General features: G+C 40.3%; 3 protein-coding genes across 7 annotated transcripts; 1 reads left to right on the top strand and 2 right to left on the bottom strand.

Moving 5' to 3' along the window:
- Nucleotides 1-32: 32 nt before the first annotated feature.
- Nucleotides 33-14,198, bottom strand: LOC106837834 (histone H2B type 1-C/E/F/G/I). 5 transcript variants are annotated; one of them, XM_044777051.2, is made up of 2 exons: nt 13,763-14,198; nt 33-161 (listed from the first exon to the last, which is right to left on the bottom strand). In XM_044777051.2, the coding sequence occupies exon 1, from the start codon at nt 14,150-14,152 to the stop codon at nt 13,772-13,774; it is 381 nt and encodes a 126-aa protein (XP_044632986.1). In that variant the 5' UTR covers nt 14,153-14,198; the 3' UTR covers nt 33-161; nt 13,763-13,771. The 5 variants fall into 5 exon arrangements, with proteins under 5 accessions (XP_044632986.1, XP_014707051.1, XP_070371612.1 ...); XM_014851565.3 differs by lacking the exon at nt 33-161 and adding an exon at nt 4,221-4,358; XM_070515511.1 differs by lacking the exon at nt 33-161 and adding an exon at nt 7,327-7,452.
- H1-6 (H1.6 linker histone, cluster member) lies at nt 168-1,513 on the bottom strand. Its single transcript, XM_070515509.1, has one exon. The coding sequence runs from the start codon at nt 1,493-1,495 to the stop codon at nt 857-859; it is 639 nt and encodes a 212-aa protein (XP_070371610.1). The 5' UTR covers nt 1,496-1,513; the 3' UTR covers nt 168-856.
- Nucleotides 14,199-14,381: 183 nt separating the features above from the next.
- Nucleotides 14,382-14,942, top strand: LOC106837827 (histone H2A type 1-C). The gene has a single exon (XM_070515508.1). The coding sequence runs from the start codon at nt 14,489-14,491 to the stop codon at nt 14,879-14,881; it is 393 nt and encodes a 130-aa protein (XP_070371609.1). The 5' UTR covers nt 14,382-14,488; the 3' UTR covers nt 14,882-14,942.
- Nucleotides 14,943-15,314: the final 372 nt, after the last annotated feature.

Genomic DNA, 15,314 nt, shown 5'->3' with positions numbered 1-15,314 from the left:
TAGTGGTTAAGTTCAAGCATTTGGCTTCGGAGGCCCAGGGTTCGCAGATTGGGATCCTGGGCGTGGACATACACACAGTTCATCACACCATGCTGTGGTGGGGTCCCACTTGCAAAGTGGAAGGAAGATTGGCATAGACGTTAGCTCAGGAACAATCTTCACTGAAAAAAAAAAATTCACATGCAGTAACTATAGTACGTAGGAAATGATGATAAACTACTTCAATATTCCCGCAACTGCAACCTGAAAATACTTGGTTCCTATCAATCATACAACGGAAGAAAATTTCAGTTAAAAATTAAGAGATGAAGACTAAAACATTTCCCATAAATCCAAATTCTGAGAGACCTTTTGGTTTCTCAAGACCTTTCTCTCTTGATTTCTATATGGGCTCTAAAGTCTGTGGACACGAAGTTAAGAAATCCTCGTTAGCATGTCACTACATACTTTTGTAATCTAAAACAGTGCTTCCTTAGAAAGAAACAGACGTTTCGGCGCTGAGCTGATCTATCTCCACTTACCTCCACAAACACGGGTAGTTCTACAAGAGTACTTAAAATTTACACGGCAAGATACGTACCATATTCTAACCGTAGTGTGTAACAAGCCAGCTTTTCCGGATTGGGCAGTACCAGAATATTCTGAACTATATGAACCCTTGAAGATGTGTATGTGTACCACGTGTCCAGGTGAGACACCACTTTACGAAAATGACATCTGCTTGTCCAGACAGTGAGATGGTCTAACACTTGATACTCAAGACTTCCACAAGCCTCCAGCGTCACGCCATTTTAGGATCATTTAGGTGGCTCTTAAAAGAGCCTTTGGGTTCTCCGAGATTGGTCTTTCACAACGCTTACTTCTTGGATGCTGTCTTCCTAGGATTTGTCCTTTGCTGCGTTAATTTGGGCTTGCCGGCCTTCGGCTTCCCAGTTCTTCCCTTCCCTGGGCTCTTCAGCTGTTGCTTGCCCTTGGCACCTTTAGACTTCCTGCCGCCTCTGGCAGATGGCTGAGCTGCTGGTGTCCTCGCCTTGCTGGTCCTCTTGTTGGCCTTGGCACTCTTTGGAGACTTCGAGCCCTTGGGTAAGACAAGCTTCTTAGCGTTGGCAGAAGCGCCCTTTTTGACTCTGCCCTTGGGGGGCTCAGGAGTAGCCTTTTTGCTTAGCTTGAAAGAGCCGGAGGCGCCGGTACCCCTAGTCTGTACCACAGTGCCCTTGCTCACGAGGCTCTTGAGGCCCATCTTGATGCGCCTGTTGTTCTTCTCCACGTCGTAGCCGGCAGCTGCCAGCGCCTTCTTGAGAGCGGCCAGCGACATGCCCGCTCGCTCCTGGGACACAGAGAGCGCCTCAGTGATCAACTTGGACACAGACGAACTTGGAGCTTTGCGACTTCCACCCGTCAAGCCAACCGGCTTCTTCCCTCGCTTCTTGGCTGGAGGCTTCTCCATAGAAGATAAAACAGGTTCGGCTGGGGCTGCTGGCGCAGTCTCAGACATAACCACAGACGCACCACCAGAAGTAACAACCAGCGAGTGGCGTAAAACGCCTGGGGCGCCTCAGGCCTTATATAGGGCAGGACGCGCTGTGATTGGTGCACCGCCCAGGCACCGCCCCCGCCCCTGTGGGAGGAGCATTTGTGTTTGTTTTACCCCCAAAAGTTGAGTCCCACAAAAATCCTCTGCGCAAAATCGCCTAGGTTCCACTGCCGAGTGACCCATGGAGACTCAGATTTCTCATGCCTTTTTGCCTTTTCAGGAAAAATAACCCTGCATGCCAAAACTATTCGATAAAGCCCTCAACTTTCAGCAAAATTCAAGGAGAAGAACAAAACGTCCTCTTTTCCTTACAAATTTAAAATTACTTTTTAGCAAGAGACTTAACTCATCTCTTCTGAGTGTTCTTCCAAATGGTTGGCTTCCAATCAGTGGAGAAAATAAATTATTCACGCCCTGATTTTTATTGAAAATTATTTATGTCTATGAAGGAAGTAACACATCTCTTAAATGCCTCACTGCGGAGTTAGAAGATGCTTATAGAATTGTCTAAAAACTGCGGAGTACGACCTTATTTGGGCAAACAATCTAATAAACCATAACCTACAGAGCACGTGGGTTGCTTGTGACTAAAACCACTCCTCGGTCCCCGCAGCTTGATAGAAGACCCTCAAGGATGGAGTAACATGGATCTCACATATGACGTTTGCTTGGCCAAAATCAGGTCACCTTCGTGGCTGGTATCCTCAACTGAGTTTTGCTTCTGATTTCGTGAATTTAAATCCCACTTCCACCCCACCCCCTCCATCCTCCACTCTCTAAAACATACACACCCATACACAGAGAAACAGATACAATCCCAGCCCTCGATTAACTATAAAATGTGAGGCAGGGCCCAGACTTCAAGAGCTCAGTGGGAACCACAGACCCAGATCTCTAACAGGACTGGTCTGGCAGGTGTGTCTGCAGAGCTGTGGGAAAAGAGTTATTGGAACAATATCCAGGATGCTTCTCTGGGCTTGTCCTAGGACTCCTTTTTGTCAGTGGTCCAGATACAAGAGTTTTCTCATCAAGGCCAGGCCTTCCAGGAAGGTGCTGAGGGAGCAGTATAGTGTGGCCAGAGTCCAGGGTTCAGCAGAGGAAAACCCCATAAGGACCATCTTGTGAAGATCCCCAAAGGCCTGTATGAGAAATCTGGTTGTTATTCTGCAGGCTGGGGAGCCACTCGAGGTTTTTAAGGAGAGAGTTTCTGTATTGTTGTTGTAGTTGTCTTGTTGTTGCTGTAGCTCTCCTGGCTTTAGATTTTTCACATAAACAATGATTATGGAGAAGGGGCCAGTATCAGAGGTTGGTAGTCTTGCAATAGTCTCAGAAGAATGAAAAGGGCTTCATTTAAGGACACAGTGTGGGAAGGGAGAGGGTTGACATTTGAAATACTTCTGAAGCAGGAATCAAATGATAGGACTTTTAAAATGCTGATTGCAAACTAAGGTAGAAAAATCTCTTTGTCTCTCTCTATCTCACGTGCACACACTCACACATGCACATACACAAACACCTGAAACAAAAATTCAGGAAGCAATACTACCTTAAGTGCCTGCATTCTGACATATTCTAATCTAGTCTATTTTATTTTTTTTAAATGCTGGTTGCAAATCATGAGATTGATTTCACAACCCACTAACACACTGTGACCCTCAGTTTGAGAAATCTTTCTCCTTAGGCAGATTGCACATATATCTTACCGAGGACCCCATGTTTTAACATGCATTTGGTTTCTCTGACCCTCAGTGATCCCTGACAGCTCCTGCCATGAAATGTCAGTGACTTAGGTGTCAGGTTGTGGAGTGGATTGATCCTTATATTTACAGGTTGACAGAGCATATCATCTATTGCTTTAAAAGTAATATAGAATTGGATAATTTAAAAAAACTCTTAGATTCCATAATTTAAGATCCAGAGAAACAACCATGATTCATATTTTGCATTAGAAATCTAAAAGATGCCATAAAAACAAGCACACACATATATATATATAGTGCTTACTCTGTGCCAGTCATTGTTCCAAGTTTTTTCTCTTCAAAAAATAAAAAAAATGTAGGAACGCAGTTTATAAATGAAGAAACTGAGTCACAGGAAATTCGTATAACTTGCCCAAGGTCTTAGGGCTAGTGAGCAGGAAGGCTGAGATTTGATTCCAGGAAGTCTGGCTTCAAAAGGCTTTGTTCCTCCCCTTTCACTCTTCAGCCTCTTCCAAGGTGGCTATAGACATCACCTGTGTTAGGTCACTTTTTCTTTTTCTTTCCCACTTAATGTGTCAGGACTATTGTTCCTGTAATTACATTTTTTATTTCTTTTTTTTGGTGGAGCAACACTGTAATTTTATTTTTAAAAATTCTCTATTGTGGAACTCAATCTTGATAGCCAATAACAGAGGACTAATTACATAACTAAATTGTTTCTAAGTATATTACCTAAGAAATTTATATTTATGTATATATATGTAGTGTGATACCCACATTTGCTTTATACATGTTATATTTATTATAGATGTATCATATATATTCATATTCATATATACACAAATTTCATATACATATAAAAAGGAGATACTAGGAATTATTTTAATTTTCTTCTTTATATATTTCTCTCTTTACACATTTGTACAATGAACATTTAATATGTTTATTCTCAGAATAAAAGATGTTTTAGCCAGGTTCTTATGGATCCTTCCATGATCATTAAAAATATCTCTTTTTATCTTCTTGTAGTATCACTCATTTTCATTGGTGTATTTGTGAGGTGCAACAGTGTCCAGCAGTGACCAGTGGTGGGAACAGACATGTCTAAAGTCTGTTTGCTCCTGCTGTAAAAAGAGAGAGTGATAAATTCACTTCTACAATTCGTGAGATACCTGATATTGTACTTGACTCTGAGAACAACGATAATCATGGTGATGGCTCACAGGTTCTCTGGGAGTTTGTTCTATTCCAGGCGGTGTTCTAAGCACTTTATAGATCCAAATGCATTTAATCTTATAACAACTTTATGCGATACATACTGTCATTCTCCCTATTTTACAGATGAGGAAATTAAGGCTAGAAGAGGTTGAGTTTCCCAGATGACACAGCTGGTGGATGGTGATCCTCGGCATTGAGTCCATGTATACTGTTACATAAAGGATGAATATGACCTAGTCAGTGTCCTGTAAGTTACATTTGAGCTAAGTCTTGAAGGGCGAGTAGGAATTTGTCAGGTGAGGTAAAGACGTTAGGGCGTTTCACAAAGGAGACATGATGACAAAGTCAAGTAGTGGCGATTGTCTAAGGTGAGGTGCTTGGTGGTGAGCCTTGTGGAACTACCTGTGAGGGATGAGGAAGGCCCTTGCATGCCAGGGTGAAGAGTTCAAGCTTGATATTCCCACATGGAGCAGTTGTAGCAGCTCCCAGAAGTCTCCCTTCTCTCAGGTGCCACCCTTCAGGGCTGCTAGCAGATGAAGTCATCCCCCCACTTTCAAATAAGTCAAATGAAACATATCTAATGGAAATGTATGCAAATAAATGCTTAGTCTATTTCTCGAGGTGTTACAAAAGGCCTTTTTCCTCCTCCTCTTGATAAGTAAGCAAAGGCAAGCCTGATTTTATGCTCTCCAGCTGTCCAAACCCAGGGCAGGGAAATGAAGGCAGGCTTTGCTTATATGAGAATCCTTTTTAATACCTGTGGGCTGACACATTAGTAGTGCAGGGTGGACAATGTGGAGGTGGTCCTCTCTAGCTGGTGAGGGGCACAGTCTTGCCCACAAATCACTGACCATCTGTACTGACTCAAGGTGCCACCTCTGATGTCACAATAATGCATTTATCAGACTCACTGTTACTTCAAATGTAGTAGTCTTAACCATTGCAAGTGCCACATGTTAACTTAAACACTGTTGAAAAGGCAACACGTTCAAGGACCTTGCTGGAAGGAACCCCAGCTCTCCCTCCATGTGCTCACACTCACACTGACCCACACAAGTTCACACCTGGAAAGGGGACAGTGACGATGGTACTAGAGAAGGAGGGACAGGTACACAAAACCCTTCAAAGGGAGAACCAATGGGGCTTTGATTTCTCCTCTTCGTTACTGGTTCTCCCTCCAAGGGCTTTGTATGTGTTTTCCAGCTAAGATTTTATTGTTTGGGAATTGAATTAATATAGTAAAGTGCTTAGAATAGTGCCTGGCACATACTAACTCCAGTGTTAGCTACTGCTGTTACATTAAGCATTTTAATTCATGTTAATATGAAAATTATATCTGCTGCCACTCCTGATCCCCTTTCCCTGCTTTATCTTGTCCTGTTCCATGGCATTTATTCCTTTCTCATAGTCTCTATAATTATTTATAATAACTATTGTTTGCTGTCTGTCTTCCTCAGCTGAGATATAAGCTCTGAGAGGGTAGTGACTGTCCTTTTCCAAGGAGACAGTCACCGAAGATGGCTTCTTAACAGCAGGAGGAACAAGAACCAGAGGATGGTCCTTCAGCGCGAGGGGAAAAAGGGAAGAAATGCCCTCCTTAGAGCATCTCAAGGCTCTGTCATTGCTCCCTCGGTGCTGGCTGTTGTCACTGTCTGACAAGAAACCATTGTGGAGCATCTTAAAAAGAACAGAAGGGTAAGAGGAAGAGGGAAACAGGAAAGGAGTAGAGAGGGAGACAAAAGAGAACTGGACATGATGACTCAGAATTTGCCTGCTCTGCATCCGTGAACTCTGTTTTTCTGCCTGGTCACACAACCAGTCTACATTTGCCTGTTTCCCTGGCAGGTAGGCCACGCTGAGACTGAGTTTTGGACAAAAGAATGTGGGCAGGAGTGACATGTGCCACTTCCAGGCCTGGCCCATGAAAATCTCCCTCGCAGAGGCATTTTTCTTTCTTCTTCTGTCTGCTGGCCTGATGTTGAGGCTCCAGCAGAGAGCTCTAAGACACAAGGATGCCCAAGACACAAAGTGGAAGGAGACTTTGTCCCTGAAAGACCGTGGAGCAAAGGCCCCATCCCCTTATTGTGATGAGATGTTTTGTAATGGAGTAATAAACTTCTATTGTGGTTAGCTAAGTTTTGGGGATCTGTTTTTTTGAACAGAAAGTATTACTTACCTTGTTTTGACCTGAGATTTGTCTATTGAAGGAAACTCAACATTGTCATTCACAGTAGCACCAACTTCCACCAGCCCATAAGGTACAGATAAGGACACTCAGGCAAGACAGATGAAATGATTTGTCTCAAAGTCTCACAGCTAATAAGTGCAAGCTGGGAGTCAAACTTTGAGGTTCTAGCTCCAGAGCCTGGACATTTTTCACCACAGAGCAATGTTGTGCCACCATTTTACTGGCATGATGCCATTTCTGGGACAAGTATTTTATATTTCCTATTTAATTTAATCCTCACCCCATCTTCATGAGTAGGTAATTATTACCACCCTACAGGTTCAGAGTGGTAGGTTTGTCAAACAGTAACTCAGACATTTAGTTAATTATTAGCATATTGTGTACTTGTGTACCAGGTATGTCAAGTAATAGTTTGATTTTATCTAACAAAGTCAAAAAAGACAATTTATCTAACAGAAAGAGGGGATAAAAGTTCTGCAGATTGTCTAGGAACAAGATGTCATGTTTGTACACTATTTTCAGTAGAAAAGAGCTCCATGTGGACAATCTGTTTTTGCACAGACCAAGGAGGACTTTCAAAGAAAACAATTAGTGCTTCTCTAGAAACTGTCAAGATTGGCTGTGGAGCATATGTGACAGGCTCCACATAATATTTTCCACTGACCTTCAATTAGCACTTCCATCTTAGGTAGGTCATCATCTTCATCATTTCTAGCCTAAGAGCTTCTCAACTCCTCCATTTCGGTCAAAAGAGAGTCATAAAGGAGTGGGTCTATGTGGGTTTCAGTCTCTTCTTTGTAACATTTACTTATCTGCATATTAGACAGTGGAAGAGGACAAAAAAGTTCTAAGGATAGTCACAAATATAATAAGAAATATTTGAAATCCATATTGTCTCCAAGTATTTAACTGACTTAATTAGAAGAATAGGTCTCAAAGATCAATTTGATCAACTTTAGTTAAACGAGTTCATTTTTCCTAATCGATTGTTTCAACTCTAATTTGAGCCATAGTCAGAGATAAACTATGTTTCACACAGTCTGGTTAGAAACTTTTAGTCAATGTATAGAGGTCCTCGCTAAAAACTTGTAAAAATTAACATGCCAGTCTCTAATGATGATTTTTTTTTAATGCTTGGGAAGACCAGATCCAAAATCTAATCATTGAAAAGACTGATAACGGAGAAAAGGAAAAAAACAGTAATACAACAGGACAAAGAAGGAAGAAGCTGTCTATTCTAGACCTCATCTTGATGAGTACAATCCAGGAGGAAGCTTCCTACTTCCAGAATTATGGAGATCTTTTAATGAGTCTCAGAACTGGGTTTCCAATGAGAGTGTACATCCAAATGGTGGGATACTAAATTTGTTTACACTGAGAATCCAATATCCATTTGTCCTTAAGCTTAAAAGCAATATTTGTAGTTAAAAGTCCTGAAAATGGCCCTTTTCAGCAGTTATAAAGTTAACATTTCTTGGAGTCTCTTTTAACACAGTCTTTAATTGTATATTATGTAGAGGTGTGTCTGTTGACATCTTTTTTTGAAAAGTAGCTTGCATTTGTTGGATGTATGATAGCGTAGCTAACATTAGTTATTGATAATATCTGACAATATCAGAATGCCCCAAAGGGAAACTCAAAAGAAAAGAAAAAACAAATCTCACAGATTTTTTGGTACAATTTCAAATGATGAGAATGTATGGAAATCTTTCAGCGTAGACCATATTATCATTATTATTAAGGTTAGGAGTAAAATTTTGACACAGTAAGTTTAAGTTCTTTTGGGCAATTTTACTTTATCTTGTATTATCTGCTCAGCAGCTAGGGGATGACATGGACTGATGTGATCTGTCTAATAAGAATACTTTTATATAGATTTTAAGAAGTATTTTACCTATAGTCTCATTTTTTGTCATTTAAAAGTATTGAAGATATTCTCAGATGTGGAAAGAATTAACATATTTTGAAACTATAGCATGAAATTGATTTGTTAATGTTATGGTTCTTGAGGTGTGAATTGACCCACTGCCTCCCCTTTATAGTTTTTCAATTTATGCTAATTATGGACAAGGCAAGATTCAATCACTTGTTAAATCTTTGGGCTAATCAACATTTTTGTAAAATTTGAACTAGTTTGTGCTTGTCAGAGTTATTTTTTGTTACATGACTATAAAGTCTGGAGATGGTTGGCTACACAAGCAGTGTGAGAGATTTGAGACAGTCAATTTTTATTGAGGGCGTGGTTGTATTTGATTTTATTTTTTCTAATTTAGAAATCAGACTAGATAATTGTCATTATAGTATTGACAGTGATGAAATGATTAAGTGCTATTTTCACATTGCAATTGGGGTATTTTTTTAGCATTATCTTTAATTTTCACCATTGAGATTTTCTATGGTTGTTTGTTTGTCTGTCATGAGTAATTCTCCTCCCTCTACTCTAGCCCCAATATTGATTGAGCTGTCTGAATAAGTTAGAAAACTCCTTTGTTTGCATACAAGTGAAAGTAACAAACAATCCCCAGGCCTGTCTACTCTAAGTTATATGTCAACTCTCAAGCCTTGAACAAAGGAACACTCTCCTGTCTGGGCTATCAAGTAGACTGAGTTACTGATTATAGAATAGTTCAAACATCACAGTAAAAAATACACTTGGATTATTCTTCAGAGACAATTAATCTCCAAATAATATTATGTCAAGGTTGTAATTAGGGTGGAAAATTAGACAAACCAGAATAAAACAAGTTTAATGTGAGAACATGTTAGAAAGTCATGGGATTGACCTCTGTAAGGAGAAGGATGTCAGGAAGCTGGATTTATGTTGGAACAATATTTAAGAGTTTATAAAAAGCAGACTAAACAGTGATTTTACAGCTGATACCTGAAAAATACTAAATTTACCTAATTATATTATCATCCCTCCTTTCTTTAAGATATGGGAAAAAATTGTTGGTTACCTAATGGCTATCAAGGAAACCCCAGAGATAGTTTTTTGGTGTAAAAGACATCTTAACAGTTTTATTATTTTAAGTTTAGAGCTTGAATTTAGAATAGGTAAAAAATAAAGTTGTCATAGAAAATTGGTTATTACGTGAAGATATAACCATAAACCATAGGTACATAAAAATGAGAAAACTGTCACAGTCTTATTTTAGAGTCACATATAAAACACGACATAAAGTGATGGCAGCAAGTTCTTTGAGGAGAACACTTTTGTCAAAATGCTTTAAAGCTTGGCAAAGGCACAACAATGTATTAAAAATTTAATTTGAATTCTGAATTTTTCTCTTCCATGTGGTGTTTTTTAACCAATCCCAGCAAACTTTTATGTGCATGTGTTTAGATATACAGAAATAAACCATAGGTAAATATAATGATAAATTCATATAATGATGAATTCAAAATCTTTTATCAGCATAAATAAGACAATACATATTAAATTGAATTTACTACATTAACAAACAGTAGCAACTTCCTAATAAATAGATTACATGTAGCCATTATCTTGTATGCGTATTTGTGTTTCTCTGTGGCTCCAGTACTTAGAGTCAGTGCTGTCTGTGTTACCAACAGCCCATAAAAAGACCAGGCAATTGTGTTCCCACACAGGCATACAAACTGTGAAGCATCCAAAATCTGCCTGATTCTCTGGGCTCAGAAGTACACGTTACATATCCCTGTACAGATTTAAAGCGGCCAAAACAAGCATAACATAGATGTTTCCATTCTCCTGAGGCATCTTTATGTTCTCTAATCTGTCAATCTAGGGTCATTCTAAACTTTGTAAAAATAAGAGACTTGCGTAGATCAAATTGTTTTTAGTGATGTGTATTTTGTACCCTCCAATTTAGAAATGTTCCACGTAGCCAAAGATTAATTAATTTACTCAATTTAATATTCATCTAAATTCTTAGTTATCTATAGATTGTGAATTCAGTATTTAAGCTGACATATTGAGTCCTTATAATTTGTAACGTTATAAAATTAACTCTATTTTAAAAACAGCATTTTCTATTATGATTTAATTTTGTTCAATGTATAATTTACAATTGTACAATTTTAAATAAAGTGATATTAACTTATCTAACCAGTAAACCTAGTGGAAGAAATTTAGTAAGTTCAAACTAATTAGCGCTTTTTTTTAACTTTTAAATTTTATTTTAGAAGATAAACTCTAGACTTGTGTAAACTAGAATATCGTGCCAACATTACTTTTACACTATGACAATTAGAAAGAAAAAGACACAAAGTCATTTTTTAAGACAAAATTATTAAGCCAGTGAATTTGTCCAAAAAGTTATCTAGATTAGAGATATGTGATTTTTTTCCTGTGAAATTACATACCATGAATTAAAATTTTTAAGTTCTTTAAAATAATAGAGTAATTCTGTTTTGTTTCTTATCTTGTGACCTGTTAACTAAGACCACTAATTAAACTCACAAACTCTTTTTCTCTAAGTTATAATCTAAACAGGCAGCACATTTAAAGCACCAAGAGAATTTTGATTTTGATTTGAGTTTCTCTTATTTTAAATGGATATATCTTTTGTCTTTATATAAGCCATTTAAAATTTAAGTTTACATTATAATTTATTAATTTCCTGCTGAGGTAGACAATTCGCTTAAAATTTATTTGTATTCACAAAATAGAAAATATTCTCAATTGTTGTTCAAGTTAGTGGAACTCATTGTGAAACTGAAACAAAGTTTAAAGTAGGGAAAAACATAGCCACAGATGTAAGTACGTTGATCAGTTAAAGAAAGAAATGTAATTAAGAAACAAATGTAATAATTAAGGTGAGAGATCCCTCAGAGAGCACCATTGCTAAGAAGAGGAGTGAATTCTCTCATACCCTTTAAAATTTGGTGGGCAGTTCTACTTTCCAGTGCCATATCCCTCACAACAAACACATTCAGCTTTAGAAACTATTAAATGCTTGTTCTACAGTGGTTTTGGAAGACTTCTCTTTTTTTTCTCTCTCGGTGGTCAGATTTATAACACCATGTTTCTTCTCTCTCCTCTCTAACCTTACGTGAAGAGCCTGAAGGGACAAATAATTTAGAATTACTGACTCATAAGCTTTAAGAGGCTTCGGCACAGTGAGAGACAGGCCATGGCATGCTGGAGATTCTTTCCTTGCTTTCTTTCTTGTCCTAAGTCCCCTGTTAGGCCTAGCACTTTATTAAAGTCAAAAGTTATTACCCGTGACCCTTTTATATTCATATTATCTTTGAAGCAGGAACGCTATTTTTGCAGGTATTGACAACTATTTGGACTTATAATGAGTAAACACGAAAAAAGTTTTGAAAGGAGGAAAGAGACTCTGATCTTTAGTTACAGGAACCCACAGCATACAAACACAAAACATCAAACACAAGAGATCCCATCGAAGGCTGGAAAGAAAAACACCTACTTCCTGATCTTGAGTTCCCAAATGTCAGAGAATATCAGAATCCCCAGACAAACACAAACAACCCAAAAAAGATTAACAGGTGAGCCCAGATTCCGTGTCCTCTACCACTAACTAATTACGTAATGATCTGATCACAAAACCTCTCATGCACACCCAATCAAGAGTATAATCAAAACAAGAACCAAAAGAAGAAACCAACTTGGCAAGAATAAATGGTAGCATGCAAGACCCAAGGGCAGATTAGCAGAAAGCTCAAAGTACCCAGGGCTGGGCAAGGTCCATTTTCAGGTCATGCATTTCTGTCGATTCCTATGGTAGGACTCAGGTAAACAACATCTTGGTGGTGGTATCTTCGGAAATAAATGGGCAAGGAATTAATGACTAATCTGCTCTTGTATTGACAGGAGAACAAGCAATAGAATTACTTCATCCAGCAAAGGCAAAACCAGAATTTCTATGAGAAAAAGGGGAGAAGGAAAAAACCTGTAGTCAGCCAGGAAACAGTGAATCTGTTGGCACATTTTTGGGGTAAATTGACTAGTCCGCAATTGGGAGCACTCAGTCTGGATGGGACCACCAGGCCTTGAGCAGCCTCCTCAGGGGCATAGAAAAAAACCCGATTTCAGTTGAAGGACTCAGGAAACCATAAACAGTTTGGCTGAGGAGCTTAGATGACAAGCAGCTGCCAGTGTCCTGCCTTTGCACTTCCCCCTTAATTAGGCCAGGACTACACCATCTGTCAGATCACTCTTCTGTCAGGCAGCCAGTGATGAGAGCTGTGTTCAAATGGAGGCCTGTCTAGCTCTAGATAGGCCTTGGTATTCCTCCCAGGTGTCAAAGAAAACTGCAGATTTATCACAGGATCCTTTTGCTAAGTAATCTTGTCATCTAAATTACAAAATATTTTACCCAAATAGTAAAAAAATCTAACAAATTTTATTTCATGTACTTTCCCATGTTTTTAATGGAGAAAGCAAAGTTCAGTCCTAAGTACTGAGAATGTGATCTAGACTTGGATGAAATAAACGGAGGAAGCGCTTCTTTTTCACCTTAACACGTTTGCCTGGAGCAAAGATGATAAAATGCTTAAGGGAAGGTGGAATTTCCCAGCCGGCAACCTGCCTGCAGTTGTCTAGTAAGGGCAAGTTCTCCGGTGGATTTTGGGTATGCCAAGTTCAATGGCTTCCCTCCTCTCTTCCCGCCTAGATACTGGGAGCCTACGACCAGCTCTCAGTGCTGCCCCTCTTGGAGACTTGTCAAATTACCTAGCAATTTTGAGCAGGCACCTTCTAAAGCAAGCAGTTTTTCAATGCCGGCTGCATATTGCAAACTGTCAGCTAGCTACGGAGATCTTGTTTCCATACTCAGGTCACACCAGACCAGTTACAGTAGACAGAGCACTGAGACAAAAAAAAAAACAACAAAAAACACAAACCGCGTGGGTTTGAATCGAGATGAACCCAAGTTGCAAAAAAAGACGACAGTAATGTTTGGTACGCCATGTCCAGAGCTACAATCTGGTAGTGCTTACCATTTAAATTGTGTATTGCTTTACTTGGATTAAAAGTTACAAATCTCCGTATCTGTCCTTTTCTAGTTAATACTTGGTCATCTCCGTCATGCAATTAAATGTTTGATTACAGCACTCTTTGTGTACATATGGGTGGCTCTTAAAAGAGCCTTTGGGGTTAGGTGTGAAAACGCTTACTTGGGAAGTTTACTTGGAGCTAGTATACTTGGTGACAGCCTTTGTGCCCTCGGACACGGCGTGCTTGGCCAGCTCCCCGGGCAGCAGCAGGCGCACGGCCGTCTGGATCTCTCTGGAAGTGATGGTCGAGCGCTTGTTGTAATGCGCCAAGCGCGACGCCTCACCCGCGATGCGTTCAAAGATGTCGTTGACGAACGAGTTCATGATGCCCATGGCCTTGGACGAGATGCCGGTGTCGGGGTGGACCTGCTTCAACACCTTGTACACGTAAACGGAGTAACTCTCCTTGCGGCTGCGCTTGCGCTTCTTGCCGTCCTTCTTCTGCGCCTTGGTCACCGCCTTCTTGGAGCCCTTCTTCGGGGCAGGAGCTGATTTCGCTGGCTCAGGCATTTTAAAACCTGCAAACACCAAAACTAAAATGAAAGCAGGAAGCGGATTTCTGGTACTTATAGGGCTTTTATGCTAATGAGGGATGCAGAGCGCGTCTTAGTTAATTGGAAGACAAACAGCGAAGCTGTCATCCATGGGCAGAACTATGCAAATAAGGTATGGAAATAACGTTTTTCTATTGGCTACTTAGCTGAGTCTTGTTATAGCCAATCAGACAACGCGTAGTACTCCCCAGGAAATGCCTATAAAAGCAGCAGTGTTTTAGCTACTTCTTTACTTCATCTATCTTGGCAAGAACCTAGTGTTTTTTTCTTGGTGTTTGCTTTGTGTTTTGCGATGTCTGGCCGTGGCAAGCAAGGAGGTAAAGCTCGCGCCAAGGCGAAGTCTCGTTCTTCTCGCGCTGGTCTACAGTTCCCCGTGGGCCGAGTGCACCGCCTTCTCCGCAAAGGCAACTACGCCGAGCGGGTTGGGGCTGGGGCGCCGGTGTACCTGGCGGCGGTGCTGGAGTACCTGACGGCCGAGATCCTAGAGCTGGCGGGCAACGCGGCCCGCGACAACAAGAAGACGCGCATCATCCCGCGCCACCTGCAGTTGGCCATCCGCAACGATGAGGAGCTCAATAAGCTGCTGGGCCGCGTGACCATCGCTCAGGGCGGCGTCCTGCCCAATATCCAGGCCGTGCTGCTGCCCAAAAAGACCGAGAGTCACCACAAGGCTAAGGGCAAGTGAATTGACAGGCATCTGAGTTTCCGGAAACGCTTTGAAACCCAAAGGCTCTTTTCAGAGCCCCCCACCATTTCAAAGGAAGAGCTAATATCACTTTAGATTAAAAGAAATATACAAAGGTAAGCTGTTTTTTCCCAAATTAGAATAGTAAAGCAACAGCCTTGCTTTGCAGTATCGTATTAGTGTCACCAAAAATTGGCTTTTGCTTTTTTTTTTGGCAGAAAAGGCTAAATCCACTAATGGTATATAGGTTTACATGTACTCGGGTGTCCTCACGAAGTACACGTTTAAGACAGTCCAGTAACCCGGCTGTGATCAGTCACATCCGGCTACTGCGTAACTGCAGAGCTGTATATTGCGGTCTCTACACTTAAGATTGCCTTGCAAAGTACTCGTTTGTTGAAGGCAAACTTCCCAAGCAGGATAGTAACCTCCC

The sequence above is a fragment of the Equus asinus genome, chromosome 8 (assembly GCF_041296235.1).
Source record: "Equus asinus isolate D_3611 breed Donkey chromosome 8, EquAss-T2T_v2, whole genome shotgun sequence".
NCBI classification, from domain to species: domain Eukaryota; kingdom Metazoa; phylum Chordata; class Mammalia; order Perissodactyla; family Equidae; genus Equus; species Equus asinus.
This window is presented reverse-complemented; position numbering and strand designations above follow the sequence as displayed.